Source organism: Capricornis sumatraensis, chromosome X, assembly GCF_032405125.1.
Source record: "Capricornis sumatraensis isolate serow.1 chromosome X, serow.2, whole genome shotgun sequence".
NCBI classification, from domain to species: Eukaryota; Metazoa; Chordata; class Mammalia; order Artiodactyla; family Bovidae; genus Capricornis; species Capricornis sumatraensis.
In genome coordinates, this window is record NC_091092.1 from 9,748,844 (window position 1) to 9,774,038 (window position 25,195).

At 39.8% G+C, this 25,195-nt stretch overlaps 1 protein-coding gene across 3 annotated transcripts; it reads left to right on the forward strand.

The window, feature by feature from the left end:
* Positions 1 to 1,537: 1,537 nt before the first annotated feature.
* NOX1 (NADPH oxidase 1) lies at positions 1,538 to 24,489 on the forward strand. Of its 3 annotated transcripts, XM_068962422.1 has the most exons (13): positions 1,538 to 1,600; positions 5,019 to 5,114; positions 14,660 to 14,770; positions 15,237 to 15,321; positions 15,656 to 15,801; positions 15,905 to 16,086; positions 16,174 to 16,306; positions 17,659 to 17,751; positions 18,782 to 19,017; positions 19,234 to 19,396; positions 19,782 to 19,928; positions 20,117 to 20,241; positions 24,363 to 24,489. In XM_068962422.1, the coding sequence occupies exons 1-13, from the start codon at positions 1,556 to 1,558 to the stop codon at positions 24,487 to 24,489; spliced, it is 1,689 nt and encodes a 562-aa protein (XP_068818523.1). In that variant the 5' UTR covers positions 1,538 to 1,555. The 3 variants fall into 3 exon arrangements, with proteins under 3 accessions (XP_068818523.1, XP_068818522.1, XP_068818521.1); XM_068962421.1 differs by lacking the exon at positions 19,782 to 19,928 and having other exon boundaries at positions 1,556 to 1,600; XM_068962420.1 differs by lacking the exon at positions 14,660 to 14,770 and having other exon boundaries at positions 1,556 to 1,600.
* Positions 24,490 to 25,195: the final 706 nt, after the last annotated feature.

Below are 25,195 nucleotides of genomic sequence, written 5' to 3' on the forward strand. Positions count from 1 at the left end.
TTTTTAAACCTGGGTACTGAATACATAGATATTCACTCCTTAAAATTATTTTAAAATTATATATATATATATATATATATGTTTTACACATTCTTCTGCATATATTTCATCATTTTAGAAAAGGATAAATAGCAATGCCCCAGAACTGAACACACAACTCTAGCTAATCCATCATACTAGAAGAAAATCACCTCCCTCATTTTAAATATTTTGCTGTTTTTGTTTAGTAACTCAATCGTGTCCAACTCTTTCTGACGCCATGGACTATAGCCCAACAGCCTCCTCTGTCCTTGGGATTTTCCAGGCAAGAATACTGGAGTGGGTTGCCATTTCCTTCTCCAAGGGATCTTCCGACCCAAGTGTCAAACCTGGGTCTCCACATCTCCTGCATTGGATGTGCATTCTTTACCCCTCAGCCACCAGAAAAGCTCATAAAACCCAATATTTACTGATGAAAATTAGTTGCATTCATGGAGAAGAATTCAAACTTTATAGACTAGATGTTAAATGTTACTGCTGCAGCTGCTGCTAAGTCGCTTCAGTCGTGTCCAACTCTGCGACCCCATAGACGGCAGCCCACCAGGCTCCCCCGTCCCTGGGATTTTTCAGGCAAAAACACTGGAATGGGTTGCCATTTCCTTCATTTTTATAATACCCCCTTATATAACAAATTATCAGACACATTTGTGCATATGGGTGTATTATCTTCTTAGAATATTTTTATAAGTAACCTAAAATCTGATTTGGCAAATCATTCAACTGAAAAGTATTGTACTGATTTTATTATACAGTCTTGACTCAACAGTGGCTTTCAGCTTTATCTATCTATATAACATAAAAATTCCCAAATATTTTCAGACAAATACTTTGCCTCTATTTTCCTCTGAGCTGAGGTGTACATTTATACCTGCTAAATTTTCTTTTATTCTATGTGGCCATTCTTTTCACTTGTCCTTCCAACCAGTCAAGAGCTCTCCAGAACCAGGTCATCTTCCAGGAGAATTGGTAAACTAAGTTTCTGAGCTAGCCAAACTGAGGTCCAAATTGCAGCCAGCAGAGACAATAACTCTTCTGAAAACCCACCTCAAAGCAGCTTCCTTAACATGCTTCTGCTCTGCCGTTTTTCCAGAGGTCATCTGTTTATAGCTTCAGCCTAAACTCTTCCTTCTGAGAAACCTTAGCGAATGTGTTATCAAGGAAGACAATGCCTCACATTAAGTCATGCTGGTAAGTTAATGGGAGAGAATATCCTCACCTAAGAAGATTGTTATTTCCTGAAGGGATAAAACCCCACCAGGGAAAACCCCTGTGGTACTTATAGGTAGGGCTGGTTTACCAAGGCTGATAACATAGTTCTGACCAGAGGAGGAAGATAGAGTGCATTTATTCATTTCCGAAAGCTTTGTGGGTAGATGTGCATCTTTCTGTAATCTGCAATATTAAAGTTTCACAGACTCTGAGCTGGACAGAGGTGCTAACCCTGAAGAACCTCTCCAGAATCCAAGCTGCTGAATCTTCCTTGCTGCCTGCAGAGGCTCCAAACCACCTTTTGACAATGGTAAACTGGGTGGTTAATCACTGGTTTTCAGTTTTGTTTCTGGTAAGTGATTTTTCACTTTCTATTAATTACTCTTAGAGTAAAGAGATGTTACGTTTGTTAATATGTGTACAGTTGCTGGAAAAGGAAAAATTCCATGACAATATTGAACTTTTCAAGGTCAGTTATCACTGAAAGGTCCAATCCTGGGATTACATATGTATGTTTAATATACTTTTCTGTGTATGATGTATTTCAGTATTTTAGAAATCAGTCCAACTCTAGAAATTGATTGATAAAGAGACAAGAATATAAACCACAAGTGTTTGAAATTTCAATCTGTTTTCTTTTTTTTTTCTCTTTTTCTTTTCCATTTGACTTCTAACTACTGCTATGGAGCACTCATTTCTCTTCATTCTTTCTGTCCTGCTCACACCAAGAAATCATCAAATCATTGAATGTTTGAGGTAGAAGTGATCTTAGAGATTATGGCCTAGCACTGTCCATTAGAAATATAATGCAAAGTCACATATGTAATTTTAAAATTGTCTAATACCTATGTTTGGATGTGAGAGTTGGACTATAAAGAGGGCTGAGTGCAGAATTGATGCTTTTGAACTGTGGTGTTGGAGAAGACTCTTGAGAGTCCCTTAGACTACAGGGAAATCCAACCAGTCCATCCTAGGGGAAATCAATCCTGGGTGTTCATTGGAAGGACTGATGCTGAAGCTGAAACTCCAGTTTTTTGGCCACCTGATGTGAAGAGCTAACTCATTTGAAAAGACCCTGATACTGGGAAAGATTGAAGGCAGGAGGAGAAGGGGATGACAGAGGATGGGATGGTTGGATGGCATCACTGACTCAATGGACATGGATTTGTGTAAACTCTGGGAGTTGGTGATGGACAGGGAGGCCTGGCGTGCTGCAGTTCATGGGGTTGCAAAAAGTTGGACACGACTGAGCGACTGAACTGAACTGAATACCTATGTTGAAAAAGGTAAGAAGAAAATGGTGAAATGAATGTCCAGTAATATATCTTGTTTAACCCAGTATATTTAAAATGTCATCCTTTAAACATGTAATCAATATGAAAATATTAATGAGATAATTGATATTATTATATTTTTACTGTTTTTGAAATCTAATGTGTATTTTATACTTACAGCACATCTCAATTAAAACTAGACATATTTCGTGTACTTAGTTGCCACATGTGGTTAGTGGCTATGGCTTTAGGTAGTGCAGAAAGAAACCAACTCTTTGATTTTACAAGGAAAAGTAAGATCCAGATGTCACACAGTGAATTGGTTGCAGAGCCATCACTCAATTCCAGCTCCCCAGTGTTCAAGCCAGAACTCCTTTACCACACTACATGTACACAATCCCCTTCTCCTAACACACTCTCTAACTGAACTCTAGCTTCCTTTCTGCTATTAACTGACTGACCAAGATCAAATTACTTATCTTCTCTAGACTTCAGGTCACCTGTGTTGTAGCTGGGGGAGGATTAATGAAAACTAGATTATATATAAATATGAGTGTTTCTAGCTCTAAAATCCTCTGTTTATAATCCCTCTCTTAGGTGATGATAATTTAAGTATCTTTCCACCTTGCACCAATCTCTCTAGAGGTCTCAGACTTCTTCTTATCTCTGACATGTACTCCTTTGCTATCTTTTTAAAATGAAAAATAAATTACCCCCAAAATACTTTTACTCCTCCTTCCTGCCAGGTCTTCTACTTGACTTTCTTTTCCATTCATAGTGGAGGAAATTATAGTCTAGGTGGGGAAGGGAATGGAATTCCTTACAGATGTCACTGTATTTCATAATTCATCTTTCTTGCAGTTGATTATTTGGCTGACACAGTGTTCTTTGCCTCTGTGTCCCTGTCAGATTCTGAAATATTTTTGCTCTCTCTAAATAACGTTCTCTACCTTGTCTTATAAACTCTTGAATTATCTGTGGCTTTCACCTCTCTTTTTCCATTAAGGTCAAAGATCTCTGGAAGACACACAACTCTGGAAAGGGAGTGTGGGCAAAGAATGAAGAAAGAAATTGAGTGGAAAAGCCAGTCTGGTGATGACACAGCCAGAATTTATTGAGCTTGTACAGTGCACCGAGCATTGTATTAATCACTTCACATGTATTATTTCATGTAACATTCACAGCATTGCTGTCGTGTAGATACTGTTATTATCCTCATTTTATGAGTAAAGAAATTGAAGTTCAGAAAAGTTAAATCACAGATCTAAGATTACAGAGCTAGAAAGTGGTGGAACTAGAATTTGAGCCCAGGGAGTTTGACTCCAACATCATGCTTCAAATCACTATGTTATGATGCTACAGGTATGTGACTGGTCCATATCTAGGGAATCTGAATGGGCCATATTCTAGACTAAAGGCCCTCTACCCATAGGGCTGAGATGGTTCTGGACCATCCTAGGGCCATAGATATATATTAGAGGTATGTATTCCAGTGCCCCTAGAGTTCTGATCAATTACAGACTTTGTTCTCCAAAGCAATGGGGAGTAGGTTCCAAATTTCTCTCTTTGCCAATGGAGACAGATCTTGGGACAGACAAAGTCTTAAGCGCTCAAATGAGTCCACACCAATGATAGGTTAATTTGAAGAAAAGAATTGCAACAAAAAACAGGGAAGTGTACGTCAGGGTATAATTAAAGAGGCAGGCCCATCTGGAATGGTTTATTCCCTTCAGATGGGTATTGTTACAGATGTTGAATTTATTCTTTGTTTCTTTAGAAATCCACTTATTCACTTATTGGCATCTTTCAGGTATAATAGTTTGAATGATCTGGTCCAGAAGTTGGCGAATGTTTTCTGCAAAAGGCTAGATTGTACAATTTTAGGCTTTGCGGGCCATATGTTCTCTGTCACAATTTCTCAACACTTCCATTGAATCACAAAAGCAGTTATAAACAATACAGAAATAAGTAGGTGTGGCTAAATTCCAATACCATTGTATTTATAGATACTGGAATTTGAATTTCATATAATTTTTGCATGTCATGAAATATATTCTTCTTTTCATTTTTCCAACCATTTAAAAATGGGAAAAAATATAAAACCCATTCTTTAGCCTGTAGGCTGTACAAAACAGGTGGTGAGCTAGATTTGGCCTATGAGCCTTGATTGGCTGACCTTGGTGATTGGCATCATTAGTGCATGTCTTGAAGTCCTGACTCACTTTGAAATTAAGTTTACTCATTTAAAATGAAAACAGATATAGGATTTCCCTGATGGTCCAGTGGCTAGGAATCTGCACTTTTACTGCAGAGGTACAGATTAGATCCCTGGTCAGGGAACTAAGATTCCACATGCCTCGCAGTGCATGCCCTCTGCCAAAAAAAGAAAACATATAAACACAAAATAGCCAAATGGTGAAACTATTCTTTACCCCTTATCTACTCCTTCCCATACCCAAATTTCACTTTATTCCTGCTTCATTTTTCTTCCTCTAGGTTGCTTGGTTGGGGCTGAATGTTTTCCTGTTCGTGCATGCCTTCCTGTCATTTGAGAAGGCCACCAAGTACTACTACACAAGACAAATACTGGGGGTGAGTGTCACAGTTGTGATGTGAGGAATCTCTCTGTTTTCTCTTGTCTATAACTCTGGCTCCTTTGTGACCCAATGCCCTCATTTCCCCTAGGGTTAGGGTCGCCAGAAAAAAAACTTCAGGCTACCCAGGTAAATTTGAATTCCAGAAAAATAACAAATCTGTTTTATTTATTTTACTTATTTATTTTTGGCTGTGCTGGGTTTTCACTGCTATGTGGGCCTTTGCTCTAGTTGTGTTGAGCCAGGACTACTCTTCTTTGCAGTGCCCAGGCTTCTCACTATGGTGGCTTCTCTTGTTGTGGAGCACGGGCTCTAGGGCATCTGGGCTTCAGTAGTTGCAGCTCCCAGGCTCTAGAGCACATGCTAAATAGTTTTGGCCACTTAGTTGCTCCACCACACGTGGGATCTTCCCGGACCAGGGATCAAACAGGTGCCCCTTGCATTGCAAGGCGAATTCTTAACCACTAGACCACCAGGGAAGCCCTGAATCTTTTTTTTTAGTTAGTACTTATTTATTTGGCTGTGTCAGGTGTTAGTTGCGGTGTGAGAGATCCCTCCTTGTGGCTCTGCGGTGCATGGACTCTCTAGTTGTAGCACCTGGGCTCAGTAGCTGTGGCGGGTGGGTTTAGTTGCTGCATGGCAGTGGGATCCCAGTTCCCTCATCAGGGATTGAACCGGTGTCCCCCTCCTCCATTGCAAAGTGGACTCTCACCACTGGATCACCAGGCAAGTCCCAACAAGTATTTTTTTGGGGGTATCATTTATTCCAAATATTGCATGAGACAGGGACATATCAGAAAATGATTCATTTTTTAAAGTTCAAATTTAGCTGAGCATCCTATATTTTTGTTTGTTAATCTGACAGCCTTATCCAGGGCATACTCCATGGCTCCAATAATAAAAACACACAATAAAGAAATATTGAGTAATTTTCGAACCGGTTTCCATAGAAATTCAGGTGTCCCTGCAGAGTGTGAGGGGAAAGCTAACAGGACAGTGTCCCTATATCAACCAAAGCAGTATTTATCTGTCTTGTGGATTCCTGCTTATGATTTTAAGAAAGAGTTTGGCTGAAAATAAATGAATGAACAACTTGAAAACCATTGCTGTGGACTGATCTCACAGAAAACTACCTATCAAACAAGAGGGATAATTGGTGTGGCGAGTTTTGTGGAGTGGGTGGTGTTGCCAAATTCAAGGCCTGTAGAATGATGGGGTCAAGTCACAGTAACAGGATGGAGAAGCCTGGGGAAGGAGCAGATTATAGGACAGGAGAGGAAGGGTGCGGTGGGTATGGCACGTTGGCATGGAAGTGAACAAGAAGAAGCTTGGAGATGAGAATGGTTCTCTCACAGGCTCATCAATCTGGCCACTGCCTGGTTAAAGAAACAAATTTGACTGCTAACTCTTGTCAGTTATTCAGTAACAGGTAGGGATTTGAAGAAGTCACTTTCATCTTGATGGTGCCTTTTTTCATTAGCTTTCCAGGAAGACTCACCCAGTGTACATGTTTAAAGACAGCTTGTTTCCTTTGTGTGTATGCCCAGCACTGGGATTTCTGGGTCATAAGGCAGTTCTATTTCCAGTTTTTTAAGGAATCTCCACACTGTTTTCCATAGTGTCTGTACTAGTTTGCATTCCCACCAACACTGTAAGAGGGTTCCCTTTTCTCCACACCCTCTCCAGCATTTATTGCTTGTAGACTTTTGGATTGCAGCCATTCTGACTGGCATGAAATGGTACCTCATTGTGGTTTTGATTTGCGTTTCTCTGATACTGAGTGATGTTGAGCATCTTTTCATGTGTTTGTTAGCCATCTGTATGTCTTCTTTGAAGAAATGTCTGTTTAGTTCTTTGGCCCATTTTTTGATTGGGTCGTTTATTTTTCTGGAATTGAGCTGGAGGAGTTGCTTATATATTTTTGAGATTAGTTGTTTGTCAGTTGCTTCATTTGCTAATATTTTCTCCCATTCTGAAGGCTGTCTTTTCACCTTGCTTATAGTTTTCTTTGTTGTGCAGAAACTTTTAATTTAAATTAGGTGCGATTTGTTTATTTTTGTTTTTATTTCCATTACTCTCGGAGGTGGGTCATAGAGGACCCTGCTGTGATTTATGTCAGATAGTGTTTTACCTATGTTCTCCTCTAGGAGTTTTATAGTTTCTGGTCTTACATTTAGATCTTTAATCCATTTTGAGTTTATTTTTGTGTATGGTGTTAGAAAGTGTTCTAGTTTCATTCTTTTACAAGTGGTTGACCAGTTTTCCTAGCACCACTTGTTAAAGAGATTGTCTTTAATTCATTGTATATTCTTGCCTCCTTTGTCAGAGATAAGGTGTCCATAGGTGTGTGGATTTATCTCTGGGCTTTCTATTTTGTTCCATTGATCTATATTTCTGTCTTTGTGCCAGTACCATACTGTCTTGATGACTGTGGCTTTGTAGTAGAGCCTGAAGTCAGGCAGGTTGATTCCTCCAGTTCCATTCTTCTTTCTCAAGATTGCTTTGGTTATTCGAGGTTTTCTGTATTTCCATACAAGTTGTGAAATTATTTGTTCTAGTTCTGTGAAAAATACCGTTGGTAGCTTGATAGGGATTGCACTGAATCTATAGGTTGCTTTGGGGAGTATACTCATTTTCAATCTATTGATTCTCCGAATCCATGAACATGGTATATTTCTCCATCTGTTAGTGTCCTCTTTGAGTTGAAAGAGACATGTGTACCCCAGTGTTCATCGCAACACTGTTTATAATAGCCAGGACATGGAAGCAACCTAGATGTCCATCAGCAGATGAATGGATAAGAAAGCTGTGGTACATATACACAATGGAGTATTACTCAGCCATTAAAAAGAATACATTTGAATCAGTTCTAATGAGGTGGATGAAACTAGAGCCTATTATACAGAGTGAAGTAAGCCAGAAAGAAAAACACCAATACAGTATACTAATGCATATATGTGGAATTTAGAAAGATGGTAATGATAACCCTGTATGTGAGACAGCAAAAGAGGTACAGATGTATAGAATAGTCTTTGTGGGAGAGGGGGTGGGTGGGATGATTTGGGAGAATGGCATTGAAACATGTATAATAACATATATGAAACGAATCGCCAGTCTATGTTCGATGCATGATACTGGATGCTTGGGGCTGGTGCACTGAGACGACCCAGAGGGATGGTATGGGGAGGGAGGAAGGAGGGGGGTTCAGGATGGGGAACACGTGTATACCTGTGGCAGATTCATGTTGATGTATGGCAAAACCAATACAATATTGTAAAGTAATTAACCTCCAATTAAAATAAATAAATTTATATTTAAGAAAAGATCTTAAGAAAAATAAAGACAGCTTGTCCTTTTTAAAAATCCTTGTTTCTTCATAATCAAACGATTCGTCTTGAGATCACAACTCATTTGAATGTTCTGTTCAGACTTATTTCACCCTGCTGTTTTCCATTTTAAATGTTGGTCCTTGATCCTTCTTTGGAAACTATAACTCCAAAGGAAGTGTTAATTTGTTTAAAAAATAGTTTTTTACTAAGAGAATGATATAATAAATGTGACTATTAACAGAATTGCTTTATGATCAAAAAGTCAGCAGCAGAAAAATGAATCACGCTGATATCCTGTGGAGATTTCATTTTGTAAAATCCTTTCTATAAAAAATTAACTATACATGATACTGCTTTCAAGGAGATCAAATGATATAGAAGTGTTAGAATAAAATGTGAAAATCACTCTCCCATCACATTCCGTGGAGATAACCTTTGTTAATTGTTTGACTTGTGTGTCTCTAAAGACACACTGACGTATACTCACAAATGCATCAGACATATAGGTTTCGTTTTTGAGAAAGGTAATATTTTTATTCACTTATTCCATATAAACAGTAAAACTTGCTCTTTTTGGTGTATGCTTCTATGAGTTTTGATAAACACATTCAATAGGACACTTTTTAAAAAAAATTAACCAAAGGAAAAAAAAGGATCACATTGTAGATATTGGCTGGAAATTTCTTCTCACACTTCATGTATCTCAGATATCTCTCCATGTAAGTACATAACCAGTGATGTGCTGGAACTAGCTCATGCCAGTACGCAGTTGCCAGTTGTGCATCTCTTCCCAACCCTACATCCAGTGTTGTTTAATGACACAAGGTTGGTATCTTGAAATCTACCATGGTGGGAGTATTTACAACAGGCAATTTGACAAACACTGGAAATCAAGAATCTCCCTTCACCTGAAAATTGGTTGTGAAGCATTTACCAGCCTTACACTATTGCATATAGATAATGCTCATTCTTTGAAGAGAATAACAGTTCATGGCATTGAAGCACCATAATTTATTTACTCACTCCCAAGGGTATGTCTTAAATGTATGCTTCCTTTAGGAAAATACAGAGTTATTTTATTCAGAGGAATGAGTTTAAATCCATAGTCAATGAAGCTGCAATTGAATTAAAACCAGTTATTGTTAGTGTTGAAAAGTGAACATAAATTGGTGTATTTCAATGTGCAGCTATGGGGGAAAAAAAAGATTTTCTCTGAAAAAAAATCATCCCATACAGATATCCTCAACAGAATATGAAGCTGTGAAATTGTAGTCCTATATTTTTCAATTCAATTGTCAATTTTAGCTTTAAGGAACCTCTGTGATTCAAATAAGCAAGCGGTGGGAACAAATATGGAAATGCAGGATCTTTGAGATGAGCAGAGGAAATTTACTCAGAAACAGAACAGGCTATCTCTACCAAAAACAGTTGGGGTGTGACTCAGCAGAGGGAGAAAACACAGGTCATGTGGAAGAGTCAGAAATGGAAAACAGTAGGGCAGCTCATGTTCACTGTACTGCCAGACATTGTAAGCCATTATGGATGTAGGCAGATCTTGACCTGGCTTATTAAACCAGTGTCACGTTGTCTGGGTTTAGGTTGTGTGGAAAAATAGTCATTGTGCCAAAAAGATTATTAGAAAACAGTGGGTGGTGGTGATGATTTGGTTGCTCAGTCATGTCTGACTCTTGTGACCCCATGGACTGTAGCCCACCAGGCTCTTCTGTCCATGGAATTTTCCATTGTTGCCATTTCCTACTCCAGGGGATCTTCCTGATCCAAAGTCAGTGACAAATTGTTTATTGTAAAAACCAATTGCATACCTAGAGGGGTCCTTTTTCAATACCATGGATTACTCTGTCTAGTGAAGCCTACCTACCAACTCCCTTTCAGAATAATATTTTTAAACATAGTCAATAAAATACATGGGATTATAATAGAAACCAATTATATTGAAATATAATCAAAATATACAATAAAACAAATTTGTGATAGAGTAATATATCTATCTGCTTCTTTAGTTGTTGTTGTTTAGTCTCTAAGTCATGTCTAACTCTTTGACACTCCATGGACTTTAGGCTGCCAGGCTTCTCTGTCCTTGGGATTCTCCAGGCAAGAATACTGGACAGGATCGCCATTTCCTTTTCCAAGAAAAAGGCAAAGAAATTGTTAACTCTGCCTCATCTTCTTCCTTTTAGCAAGTCACTGACAGGCACAAATGTAAGGCTGGCCAGTCAGATGAAGTGCAACAAAAATTGTCTGGCTGCTGCCACCACCTTTGTTGCTGCTGTGAAATTGTCATACTACATTATATGCAGTCCCAAGCACATGGAGCTGACTCAGAGACCAGTTGTACAGTTGAGGAGAGAAATCGAAATTAGCTACCACAGAGTTGAACATATTCTGTCCAGTCTATACCTAATCAAGCCTGTTTCTTGGCTCATTACTTTGAAGCACTGATTCCTTGTCTCCTTTTCTGGCAGCTTCTACTATTAGATCAGATGTGATCCGCTGGAGAAAGGAATGGCAAACCACTTCAGTATTGTTGCCTTGAGAACCCCATGAACAGTATGAAAAGACAAAAAGATAGGACACTGAAAGATGAACTCCCCAGGTCGGTAGGTGCCCAATATGCTACTGGAGATCAATGGAGAAATAACTCCAGAAAGAATGAAGGGATGGAGCCAAAGCAAAAACAACACCCAGTTGTGAATGTGACTGGTGATAGAAGCAAGGTCCGATGCTGTAAAGAGCAATATTGCATAGGAATCTGGAATGTTAGGTCCATGAATCAAGGCAAATTGGAAGTGGTCAAACAGGAGATGGCAAGAGTGAACATCGACATTCTAGGAATCAGCAAACTAAAATGGACTGGAGTGGGTGAATTTAACTCAGATGACCATTATATCTACTACTGTGGGCAGGAATCCCTTAGAAGAAATGGAGTAGCCATCACAGTCAACAGAAGAGTCCAAAATGCAGTACTTGGAGGCAATCTCAAAAACGACAGAATGATCTTTGTTCGTCTCCAAGGCAATCCATTCAATATCACAGTTATCCAAGTCTATGCCCCAACCAGTAACACTGAAGAAGCTGAAGTTGAGTGCTTCTAGAAGACCTACAAGACCTTTTAGAACTAACACACAAAAGGATGTCCTTTTTATTATAGGGGACTGGAATGCAAAAATAGGAAGTCAAGAAACACTTGGAGTAACAGGCAAATTTGGGCTTGGAGTACAGAATGAAGCAGGGCAAAGGCTAATAGAGTTTTGCCAAGGGAACACACTGGTCATACCAAACACCCTCTTCCAACAACACAAGAGAAGACTCTACACATGGACATCACCAGATGGTCAACCCTGAAATCAGTTTGATTATATTTTTTGCAGCCAAAGATGGAGAAGCTCTATACAGTCAGCAAAAACAAGACCGGGAGCTGACTGTGGCTCAGATCATGAACTCCTTATTGCCAAATTCTGACTTAAATCGAAGAAAGTGGGGAAAATGACTAAACCATTCAGGTATGACCTAAATCAAATCCCTTATGATCATACAGTAGAAGCGAGAAATAGATTTAAGGGTCTAGATCTAATAGACGAGTACCTGGTGAACTATGGACGGAAGTTTGTGACATTGTACAGGAGACAGGGAGCAAGACCATCCCCAAGAAAAACTAATGGAAAAAATCAAAATGGCTATCTGAGGAGGCCTTACAAATAGCTGTGAAAAGAAGAGAAGCGAAAAGCAAAGGAGAAAAGGAAAGATATACCCATTTGAGTGCAGAGTTCCAAAGAATAGCAAGGAGAGATAAGAAAGCCTTCCTCAGTGATCAGTGCAAAGAAATAGAGGAAAATAATAGAATAGGAAAGACTAGAGATTTCTTCAAGAAAATTAGAGATACCAAGGGAACATTTCATGCAAAGATGGGCTCAATAAAGGACAGAAATGGTATGGACCTAATCGAAGCAGAAGATATTAAGAAGAGGTGGCAAGAATACACAAAACTGTACAAAAAAGATCTTCATGACCCAGATAATCATGATGGTGTGATCACTCACCTAGAGCCAGACATCCAGGAATGTGAAGTCAAGTGGGCCTTAGGAAGCATCACAACGAACAAAGCCAGTGGAGGCGATGGAATTCCAGTTGAGCTATTTCAAATCTTGAGAGATGTTGCTGTGAATGTGCTGCACTCAATATACCAGCAAATTTGGAAAACTCAGCAGTGTCCACAGGACTGGAAAAGGTCAGTTTTCATTCCAGTCCCAAAGAAAGGCAATGCCAAAGAATGCTCAAACTACCACACAATTTCACTCATCTCACATGCTAGCAAAGTAAGGCTCAAAATTCTCCAAGCCAGGCTTCAGCAATACATGAACCATGAATTTCCATGTGTTTAAGCTGGTTTTAGAAAAGGCAAAGGAACCAGAGATCAAATTGCCAACATCCACTGATCATCGAAAAAGCAAGAGAGTTCAGGAAAAATATCGATTTCTGCTTTATTGACTATGCCAAAGCCTTTGACTGTGTGGATCACAAAAAACTGTGGAAAATTCTGAAAGAGATGGGAATACCAGACCACCTGACCTGCCTCTTGAGAAACCTATATGCAGGTCAGGAAGCAACAGTTAGAACTCAACATGGAACAACAGACCAGTTCCAAATAGGAAAAGGAGTACATCAAGGCTGTATATTGTCACCCTGCTTATTTAACTTCTATGCAGAGTACATCATGAGAAACGCTGGGCTGGAATAAGCACAAGCTGGAATCAAGATTGCTGGGAGAAATATCAATAACCTCAGATATGCAGATGGCACCACCCTTATGGCAGAAAGTGAAGAAGAACTAAAGAGTCTCTTAATGCAATTGAAAGAGGAAAGTGAAAAAGTTGGCTTAAAGCTCAACATTCAGAAAACTAAGATCATGGCATCTGGTCCCATCACTTCATGGCAGATAGATGGGGAAACAGTGGAAACAGTGTCTGACTTTATTTTGGGGGGCTCCAAAATCACTGCAGATGGTGACTGCAGCCATGAAATTAAAAGATACTTACTCTTTGGAAGGAAAGTTATGACCCACCTAGATAGCATATTGAAAAGCAGAGACATTACTTTGCCAACAAAGGTCTGTCTAGTCAAGGCTATGGTTTTTCCTGTGGTCATGTATGGATGTGAACGTTGGACTATAAAGAGGGCTGAGTGCCGAAGAATTGATGCTTTTGAACTGTGGTGTTGGAGAAGACTCTTGAGAGTCCCTTGGACTGCAAGGAGATCCAACCAGTCCATCCTAGCGGAAATCTGTCTTGGATGTTCATTGGAAGGACTGGTGTTAAAGCTGAAACTCCAATATTTTGGCCACCTGATGCAAAGAGCTGACTCATTGGAAAAGACCTTCATGCTGGGAAAGATTGAGGGCAGGAGGAGAAGGGGACGACAGAGGATGAGATGGTTATATGGCATCACAGACTCAATGGACATGAGTTTGTGTAAACTCTGCGAGTTGGTGATGGACAGGGAGGCCTGGTGTGCTACAGTTCATGGGGTCACAAAGAGATGGACATGACTGAGTGACTGAACTAAACTGAACTGAACTGATGATGTATGTTGCCTGACCACCCAAGGAAATCATTTTGAAATTCTGTTCTTAGAAGTTCTCCCTTCTCAAATCTCTACCTAAGTTTAAATTTTTACTCTGAGAGGTTTCTTTGTTTTGTTTTTTTCAGTTATTAAAGGGATCTTAAATATAAACAGTTAATTTTTTATTGTTTTTATTACATGATTATTGCATACTTATAGCTACAACATTAGAAAGTATAGAAAAGAGAAAAATAGTCACTATAATTATAACTCAAAATATCTAAGCTATATTTAAAATGCAATATATATATTCAAGATTGTTTTACAAATGATGAACTAAATTCACAATTGACTGTATTAAGCAAAAATCCTGAATGCAAAGTGTTGCATTCATAGAATTTATTTGTCAAATCATTAAATCCTGTTCTCTTTATATTGATAAATGTGTAGTCAAACATTTCAAAACCACTGTCAAGAGGATTTCTCAATTCAATATTAAGTTCAGCAAATTTTCTGTCATCTGTAAACAGAAAGTTTGGACTCATTGTCCGGGTCTCAGACAAGTGGACCAGGCTTGTGCTCACCTGCTAGATAAAGAGATGAAGCAGCTGATGGTTTCTTGTCTCCTCTGTTCTAGTCAGCGCTGGCCTGGGCCCGAGCCTCTGCTCGCTGCTTGAATTTTAACAGCATGCTGATCCTTCTTCCCATGTGTCGAAATTTGCTGTCTTTCCTGAGAGGCACCTGCTCAGTGAGTCCTAACCACTTGTAGGTCATTTTTCACATTAAAGACAAAAGACTCTGTACAGCTCAGTAGGACAGCTCAACACCAAGCCCCTAGGAATGGAAGCCAGAGATCTCCTTTGGGGGGTGAGGTTAGGGGGTGAGCAAGAGTGGGTGGGTATTGGCATGCTTTATGTAAGACATGTTGGTTATATATTGACAGTGAAAGTCGTAGTTGCTCAGTTGTGTCCAACTCTTTGCGATACCACGGACGGTAGGGTCCCAGGCTCCACTGTCCTTGGAATTCTCTAGGCAAGAATACTGGAGTGGGTAGCCATTTCTTTCTCCAGGGTATCTTCGCAACCCAGGGATTGAACCTGTGTCTCCTGCACTGCAGGCAGATTCTTTACCATCTGAGCCACCAGGGAAGGCCGTATAGTGAATTTCATAAAGCTGCCTGGAGATACCTCACCATGATCATTTCACATTTGTAGTTTTATAGGAGTACCCTGAGAAAGCAACTGGATCACAACCTCGCTTTCCACAAACTGGTGGGATATATGATCTGCCTACACACAGGTAACTGGGGAAATGGATGAACCTGCCGGCTTCCAGACATTCAGAATCTAGTTTCATTCATCCATGTGTATAAACATTCAAAATATATTTACTGAATACCTGGCACTATTTGCCAGGCACCATTTTAGACCTGCTTTCATGGAATTTACATTCTATTCCTTTGGGAGTGAATATGACAAAAATTCTTAATTCTCTCTGTAATTATTATTGGGCACTTTATGTGGACTAACCATTCTGCTTGGTATCACATGTAGGATTTTCCCTTTCTAGTGAGGCATGCCTGCCATGATGTTTCCGAGACAACTTTCACATTCCTTTCCATCTTTCCATTTAGCTATTCACATCATTGCACACCTGTTTAACCTTGAACGATATAGCAGAAGCAGACAGGCCACAGATGGATCCCTTGGTTCCATTCTCTCCAACCTACCTCATCAGGAGAATTATTCATGGCTAAATCCCATCCAGTCCCCAAATACAGTGAGTTGATTCAAGGGAAAAGCATGTGGGATCTGAACATGAGCAGGAAAGTCATGGTGTCCTTGATGGACATTGTGTCTGGCTGAAATTTCTCCTTTCATAGACAGTGGTGTATGTGACATTCACCAGCATTGCTGGTCTCACTGGAGTGATCATCACAATGGCTCTGGTTCTCATGGTGACTTCAGCTATGGAATTCATCCGGAGGAGTTATTTTGAGGTCTTCTGGTATACACACCACATTTTTATCATCTACTTCATTGGCTTAGGAATTCATGGTCTTGGGTAAGGTCCTCAAACTCCCATTTTTCATGCCCCAGTTCCTGATCTTATATAATTCTTTGCCACATATTGTCCTTTTTTCTGCCTCAGTGGAATTGTCCGGGGTCAAACAGAAGAGAGCATGGCTGAGAATCATCCTCACAAGTGTGCAGAGTTTTTTGAGAAGTGGGATGATCCTGCCTCCCACTGCAAGCCTCCCCAGTTTGAAGGGCTCCCTGCTGAGGTACGACCAGGACAAGGATAGTAGACTCTTGCTAGGAGATGTTATTGTCATTGTTGTTATTATCGCTCATCTTATAATCATTATTAGTTCAGCCTGGTGCTGACTCCTATGGAGGACGTATGCTATAGGTTATTCATCTTATGGCTGAATGCTTGTACTTTTTGACCAGCATCTCCCAATTTCCCTCACCTTCCAGGTCTCCCTTACTACTTTGTTTTTGAGTTCAACTTTTTTTTTTTTTCAAATTGAAGTATAATTGACTTACCGTATATATTAGTTTCAAGTGTACAACAGAGTGATTTGGTATTTTTATATATTACAAAATGATCACTGTAATAAGATGCCATCTGTCACCATACAGAGTTATTAAAATATTATTGACTATATTCTGCATGCTGTACATTACATCTCCATGACTTATTTTATAACGGAAAGTTTGTACCTTTTAATCTCCTCACCTATGTTATGCATTTCCCCCATACCCCTTCTGGCATCACCAATCTCTTCTCTGTATCAATGAATCTGTTTCCATTTTGTTTGTTCATTTGTTTTGCTTTTTAGATTCCACATGTAAGTGAAATCATGTGGTATTTGTCTTTCTCTGACTTATTTAACTTTGCATAATACCCTCAGGGTACTATGTTAGATGTTTTGAGCACCTGAGAAAAGAGGTGATGAATAAATACCAAATTTTTTATATTGCTGTTATCAATAGTGTGAGCCACACAATTTTTTGTTTGCCTTGTTTTTAATCATCTGCTTCTATTTCACATCAACCTTCTTTGTTGGCTTTTCAGACTGGACAAGTTGTCCTGGAAGAGAGTCTTCAGGTTTTTTTTTTTTTTAAGTCTTTACAGCATTGCTTCTGTTTCATGTTTTGGTTTTTTGACTGAGAGGCATGCAGGATCTTAGCTTCTTGACCAGGGATTGAAACCATGCCTCTTGCATTGAAAGGTGAAGTCCCAACCACTGGGCCACCAAGGAAGTCCCAGCCTTAGATTCTTAAAATTAAACTTTAAATATAATTTAAAAATTACCATACTGTCTTAATGACTATATTTAAAAATATATATTATTACCATGTAGTTTATTTCTGTGCTTTTCTCTTGTTTCCTGGTAAGACTTGTAAAATTTCAGGAAATGATCTGCTTTATGAGTAACAGATTAATAAAACTGTTGTAGATCACTCCTTTCCATTTCCGTCTTCAAGTTTTGGTGAAATTAGTGGCTTAATAATGATATACGTCACTCAAAAATATTTATTTATTGAATGAAGGAATGAACTGCTACACAAATAAATCCTAGAGAAGAGATTAGTGTGTAACCTTGCTTTTTATTGTCTCTGTGTGCAGTCTTGGAAATGGATCCTTGCACCAGGCATTCTTTGCATCTTTGAAAGGATCCTTCGATTTTACCGCTCTCAGCAGAAGGTTGTGATTACCAAGGTAAAGAATATGCACTTTCTTCTTGCTGTGCTAAGAGTTCTGTTCTTCCTGATTATAGAAATAAATTGCCATGTTGTCACCTTCACAGGAATAAAAAAGAACTTGAGGGCAATATATTTGAGTTCCTCTGGTGCTGGACAGAACTGGAGAGGTTTGGCAGAAATCATCAGCATGGGTCTATGTCAGAAGTTGCTGACAGGCAGTCTACACCATATCTCTGTAGCCTGTCAGTCTCCTCTGTCCATGGGATTCACCAAGCAAGAATACTAGAGTGGGTAGCCATTCCCTTCTCCAACACTTTGGCCACCTGATACGGAGAGCTGACTCATTGGAAAAGACCCTGATGCTGGGAAAAGATTGAGGGCAGGAGGAGAAGGGGATGACAAAGGATGAGATGGTTGGGTAGCATCACCGACTCAATGGACATGAGTTTGAGCAAACTCCAGGAGATGGTGAAGGACAGGGAATCCTGGCATGTCCATGGGGTTGCAAAATGTCAGACATGACTGAGCAAATGAACTGCAACAACAATCTAGCCCACAGACATATTTTGTTTGGCCCTTACACTGATTGTTTAGAAAGTCGAATTGGTCGCCAACATTTAGAAATCTGGATGGAGGCTTTCACATCAAAAAAATGTCATTTCTTGTTGGTTTTCCAGCTTATCCAGTTATAGCACAGGGAACTGTATTCAATATTTTGTAACAAGATAGAATGGAATTTAATCTGAAAATAGTAACTGAATCACTTTGCTATATACCTGAAACTAACACAATATTGTAAATCAACTATGCTTCAATTTAAAACTGGCATTCTAGCCTCTCTTGAAGAATCAAGCAACTTGATAATGCTGAATCTCCACTCCATAGTGCAACCATTGTCTGGACTTGGTAATTGCTGCCCCGTTCAGAAAGGAGTTGTTTGCAATTTACTGTCATCACCAGCCCTCCAGCTTTACCCATTTACTTTATCTGCTTGTCCCTGTTGCCATTTGAATTTGCCTCTTTTGGCCTCTGTGCTTCGTTCATAGGTTGTCATGCACCCATCCAAAGTTTTGGAATTGCAGATGCACAAGCATGGCTTCAGTATGGAAGTGGGACAGTATATTTTTGTTAATTGTCCCTCAATCTCTAACCTGGAGTGGCATCCCTTTACCCTGACCTCCGCTCCAGAGGAAGACTTCTTCTCCATTCATATCCGAGCAGTGGGGGACTGGACAGAAAATCTCATAAGGACTTTTGAAAAACAGTATTCGCCAGTTCCCAGGTAGGTCCTTAAGAGCAGTAGAGACCCAGACCAGAATGCAGGCAGGCAGAAAAGAGAAGGTAATTCATCACTGAACCTTAAGTCTGGTAAAAATGGAATATGATTAAAATAAACAAGCAACAATGAGCTGTGGAGCATATGCCTCTGGGAGGACGTTTGAGGTTGCAGGTAGAGGTGAGACTTCACTTTTGCCCATTGTCTTTTGCCTTCTGCCAGGATCCAGGTGGACGGACCTTTTGGCACTGCCAGTGAGGATGTTTTCCAGTATGAAGTGGCTGTGTTGGTTGGAGCGGGAATTGGGGTTACCCCCTTTGCTTCTATCTTGAAATCCATCTGGTACAAATTTCAGCATGCAGATCAGAACCTCAAAACACAAAAGGTACACTCCTGAGTAACATTTTTCATCTGGTCTGAGCCTGACAGGTCCATGGTTTTCATGGGCTAAGCATTTTACAATTAGTAAGAGAGTAACCTCTCCTAGCCAAGGCATCTGCTTCTGCAGACTTGCCATAAGAACCGGCTCTTCAACTGGAGTTTAAAAGCACCTTGAACTGAAGCTGATGTTTGAGCTCTTTCCATAAGGGAAGTTGTCAGGACTCTGGATATTAATGCCACTTGAGGTCAGCAGCTCTGTAGAAGTGATTTTTTCCAGGTCACTCTTAGACTTGATCAACAAATATAGTGTATATGTGCATAATCATGTCACCATAGTGCACATTGTAAGAGGCACTTAATAAGGCTATATTCTCTTTTGCTGATTCCAGATCTATTTCTACTGGATCTGCAGGGAGATGGGTGCTTTTGCTTGGTTCAATGACCTATTGGCTTCCCTGGAACAGGAGATGGAGGAATTAGGCAAAGTGGGTTTTCTAAACTACCGTCTCTTTCTCACCGGATGGGACAGCAACTTTGTGAGTTCAAACAACACACTAATTCCCTAAGATGAAGGTCAGATTAAACATAATGCATGCTGAGCAGAAATAATCATATCTTATGATTTCCTACCTGCTCTCACCTTCACACCCATGTTTAAAAGTGGCTGAAGGAAGGGCAGCTATCAAGACCTGCTTTTTCTAACTTCCTATTTCTCCAACTCCAGGCTGGTCATGCAGCACTAAACTTTGATAAGGCCAATGACATCCTGACAGGTCTGAAACAGAAAACCTTCTTTGGGAGACCTAAGTGGGACAATGAGTTCTCTACAATAGCTACCGCTCACCCCAAGTAAGTGTATTCTCCTCTAGTTGGTTGATTTTGCAGAATTAGGTTTAGGAAAAGTATTACAGCATGTTGAAGACTCTTGGGAAAAGATCTCTGGGGCTAAAACTATTTGCACCAATCTTAGATTCTTGCTTAAAAGTGAGGAAATTTCATCTGAGATTTCAGCCAAATAGGGGTCTTGATCTTGTAACTGATGAGAAGAAGTTTGTTGTCCCCACCTGCACTCAAACAGTGAGGCAAAGAAACTCAGTTCTGGTTGTATTACCAAATAAAAGAGAGAACTAGAACCATTCAAATGCATTGTTTTCAGCCAAAGCAATTCTGAAGAAAAATAACAAAGCTGGAGGAATAACTCTCTCAGACTTTAGATAATACTACAAAGCTACAGTAATCAAAACATCTTGGTATTTGCACAAACATAGAGATCAATGGGACAGAACAGAGAGCCCGGAAATAAACCCACACACTTAGGGCCAGTTAATTTTTGACAAAGGAAGCAAGAATATACAATGGAAAAAAGACAGTCTTTTCAGCAAATGGTGTTGGGAAAGCTGGACAGCCTCAGGTAAATCAATGAAGTTAGAATGCTCCCTCATACTATATACAAAAATAAATTCAAAATTGCTTAAAGACTTAAATGTAAAACACGACACCATAAAATTCCTAGAAGAGAACCTAGGTAAAACATTCTTGGACATAAATCATAGTAATATTTTCTTAGATCAGGTTCCCAAGGCAAAAGAAATAAAAGCAAAAAAAAAAAAAAAGGATCATATCAAACTTTGAAGCTTTTGCACAGCAAAGGAAACCATAAACAAAATGAAAAGACAAATATCTGGGAGAAAATATTTCCAAGCAGTGCAACTGACAAGGGCCTACTTTTCAAAATATACAGACAGCTTATACAACTCAATATCAAAAAAAAAACTCTATTAAAAAATGGGCAGAAGACCTAAATAGCCATTTCTGCAGAGAAGGCATACAGGTGACCAACAGGCACATGCAAAGATTCTCAGCATTGCTAACTGTTAGAGAAATGCAAATCAAAACTAAAAATGAAGTATCACTTCACAGCAGTCAGAATGCTGCTGCTGCTGCTAAGTCGCTTCAGTCGTGTCCGACTCTGTGCGACCCCATAGACAGCAGCCCACCAGACTCCACTGTCCCTGGGATTCTCCAGGCAAGAACACTGGAGTGGGTTGCCATTTCCTTCTCCAATGCATGAAAGTGAAAAGTGAAAGTGAAGTTGCTCAGTTGTGTCTGACTCTTCGCGACCCCATGGACTGCAGCCTATCAGGCTCCTCCGTCCATGGGATTTTCCAGGCAAGAGTACTGAAGTGGGGTGCCATCACCTTCTCCGACCAGTCAGAATGGCCATCATCAAAATGTCTAAACAAGTAGCAAATGCTGGAGAGGGTATGAAGCAAAGGAAATCCTCTGACAGTAGTAGTGGGAATATAAATTAAAGCCACTATGGAAAGCAGTATGGAGGTCTCTTTAAAACTAGTTACCATATAATTCAGCAATCCCACTCTGTGGCATAGATCCAGAGAAAAGTCTAATTTGCAAATATACATGCCATCCCAATGTTCATAACAGCACTATTTACAATAGTCAAGACATGAAAGCAACCTAAATATCTATTGATAGATGAATGGATAAAGAGGGTGTGATACACATCCTCACACACAATGGAATCCTACTCAGATAATGCCATTTGCAGCAACACGGAGGGACCTAGAGATTACCATACTAAGCAAAGTAAGTCAAAGATATAATATCAGTTATATGTGGAATCTAAAAAATATGGTACAAATGAACTTATTTATAAAACAGAAATGGACTCAAAGACAGAAAACGAACTTATGGTTATCAAAGGGGAAAGGGGAGGGGGAGGAATAAATTGGGAGTAGGGGATTAACAGATACACACCACTATGTATGGGCTTCTCCAGTGGCTCAGTAGTAAAGAAACCACCTGCAACGCAGGAGCCACAGGAGACGTGGGTTCAATGCCTGGTCAGGAAGATCTCCTAGAGGAGGGCATGGCAACCCACTCCAGTATTCTTGCCTGGAGAATCCCGTGGACAGAGGAGTCTGGCAGGCTACATTCCATGGGGTTGCAGAGTCAGACATGACTGAGCACAAAACTAAATAACTGATGACCTGACCTCAGTTTTCTGAGGGGTTTTGAGACACTCTGGAACATGAAAATCAGTCATAAAATCAGCCATTCAGATGGGAAGGAGATTAAGCTGATTGTATCAGATAAATTCCTGACACTTTCCAGTTCTGGAACCTTGAGCTAGAAAGAAAACTCTCATCTTCAGATTCTTCTGTAAATGGGGTTTGTATTAGTAAGCGCCTGCTCTACTCACTTGCAGGATTGTCATGAATAACAGGCAAGACAATATATAAAAAGTGCCCTGTAAACTGGAAAGCAGCATATAAACAAAAGAGATTGTTAATTATTGTCAGGTTGACCATAGTTGAAGCTGCATTAAGGAATGTTTACATTATGTGGGAAAGGAGAAAGATGAGCCAGGGAAGTAGGAGTATGTGGAGAAGCTGCTGCTGCTGCTGCTAAGTCGCTTCAGTCGTGTCCGACTGTGCGACCCCATAGACGGCAGCCCACCAGGGTCCCCCGCCCCTGGGATTCTCCAGGCAAGAAACTGGAGTGGGTTGCCATTTCCTTCTCCAATGCGTGAAAGTGAAGTCGCTCAGTCGTGTCGTGTAGAGAAGCAGTGTCACAGAAAGAGAGGCTGTAGTAGAGGAGTGTTGTCAACAGTGTCAGAGGAATGGCAGGCTCCAGCGAATGCTTAGTTTAAGGATGATCTAACCATACTTATAGACAGATCAGGAGCCAGTAGATAGGAATAAAATAAACATGCAAAATAAACATGCAAAAGGGGTTTCTCCCACATTGTTTACGGGAATGTGAAACAGTGCACCACTTTGGGAAAACTCTGGCATTTCCTCAAAATGTTAAATTCCATCACCACATGACTCAGCATTTTGACTCCTAAGTATATACCCAAAAGAAATGAAAACATATGTCCACACACAAACTTGTGTATCAATGTATGTAAAATAGCCAAGAAGTGTGGAAACAAAAGTGTCCATCAACAGATGAATGGATAAACAAAATATGATATATTCACACAAGGGAATATTATTCAGTTGTAAAAAGGAATGAAGTACTGTTATATGATACAACATGGGTGAACCTTGAAAACAGTATGGTAAGTGCAAGAAATCCAACACAAAAGGCCACATATCATTTGATTCCAGATTAGGCAAATCTAGAGACAGGAAGTAGATTTGATTATCTAGGGCAGGGATGGGGGCAGTTGGCAGAAAATGGCAAATGACTGCTAATGTGTATGGGTTTTTTGAGATGAAAATGTTCTCAGATTTTGCACAACTTGGTGGTTATACTAAAAAGCACCACCTGCACACTCTAAAAGAGTAGATGTTATGTCATGGGAATTACATTTCAAATAAAAGAGAGGAGAGGAAGATACGAAGGAAGGAAGGAGAGAGTGAGGCCCAGAGCCTAGTTAGAAAGAGTATCTTTGGCAAGAAGAATCACCACCTCTTCAATGTGAGAAAACACTGGATGGATTTAACAGCAGCTAACGTAAGCACTTGCTATGTGCCAGGCATTTTTCTAATTGCTTTACACATGTTGTTTTTGTTTAAACCTCCAAACAAGACTATGAGCTGGATACTATTTTTAGCCCCATTTTACAGGGTCGGGGGGAATGGTGAAAGAGAGATAAGAAACTTGCCTAAAGTCATACAGCTGGGACAAATGTCAGTACAGGGATTAGAACCTAGACAGCCTGGCTTTAGAGTCTAGTAGCTCATAGTACACTGCTCCCCATATCCTATGGGTTATGTAGAATAGGCAAGGCTAAGTACTGAGAGGGTTAAGGGCTGGGAGCATATTGGGGATTGCAAACAGAAAAGGTGAGGTGAACATGAAGAACGTGAGACCGTCAATGACTGAATTTTTATGTAAGGTTGATGGGAGGAGAGGCATAGCAGAGGTAGAAAACATTCCCACAAACCATCAGCAGCCTTTGCTGCCTTCTAGCTCTGGCTACCATTCTATTCTTGCAGGTCGGCGGTGGGAGTCTTCCTATGTGGTCCGCAGACTTTGGCAAAGAGCCTGAGCAAATGCTGTTGCCAGTACTCCAGCCTGGATCCTAGGAAGGTTCAATTCTACTTCAACAAAGAAAATTTCTGAGCTATAGGAATAAAGATAGTAACCTGCATTTAAGTCTCTTCATCTTCAACAATTTACTTGGTTTGGTCACGTTGAGGCAACCATTTAAAACAGTAACATATTTCTTTCAAGCCTCGAGTCCCTGGCACTCTTTTTTGATTGGATTCAACTTAGTCATCACTGAGCTTCATGGACCTAAGAACTTCAGAAGTTATCATAATTGCAAAGCCCATGGATTCTTTCTTTAGAAATCATTGTAAATCCTTCTGGAATGCCCTGATTGCAGCAAGGCCTGATAGCAGATGCAGTTGACAGTTACATAATTTAACCTCGGGTGATTCTGTTGATTCCAAGTGTTAACCATATCCTGGACTCTGGGTCATTCTCCTAGTCCTCCTACCCACCAAGAAAATTTCTAAGTAAGGTGATTTTTTTTCAAATAAAAATTTATTAAAGAATTAATGACAAAATATAATAAACATAAATAGTAAAACAACAAACATAAAATTACCAAGAACTCAATCCCTATATAACAGTATGTACATTCTGTTAAACATGGTCTTATCCAGTGTGAACGGCAACTTATGCTTTACTTATTTTTGCTTATCAAAAAATGAAGGATTTTTCTGTTTAATGAATGAATAAATCTTTGTTACTTTATCTAGGCTCTCCATTTAGGAAAGATAATCTTGAAAGTATGCTAATCGTAACTGAAATTGTATCATAA

Excerpts from the sequence above, each read along its gene's own strand:
- NOX1 (XM_068962422.1), top strand. The coding sequence starts at position 1,556 with ATGGTAAACTGGGTGGTTAATCACTGGTTTTCAGTTTTGTTTCTG. Across the intron at positions 16,307-17,658 it reads TTGAAGGGCTCCCTGCTGAG|TCTTGGAAATGGATCCTTGC; the intron begins GTACGACCAGGA and ends CTCTGTGTGCAG. Across the intron at positions 20,242-24,362 it reads ATAGCTACCGCTCACCCCAA|GTCGGCGGTGGGAGTCTTCC; the intron begins GTAAGTGTATTC and ends CTATTCTTGCAG.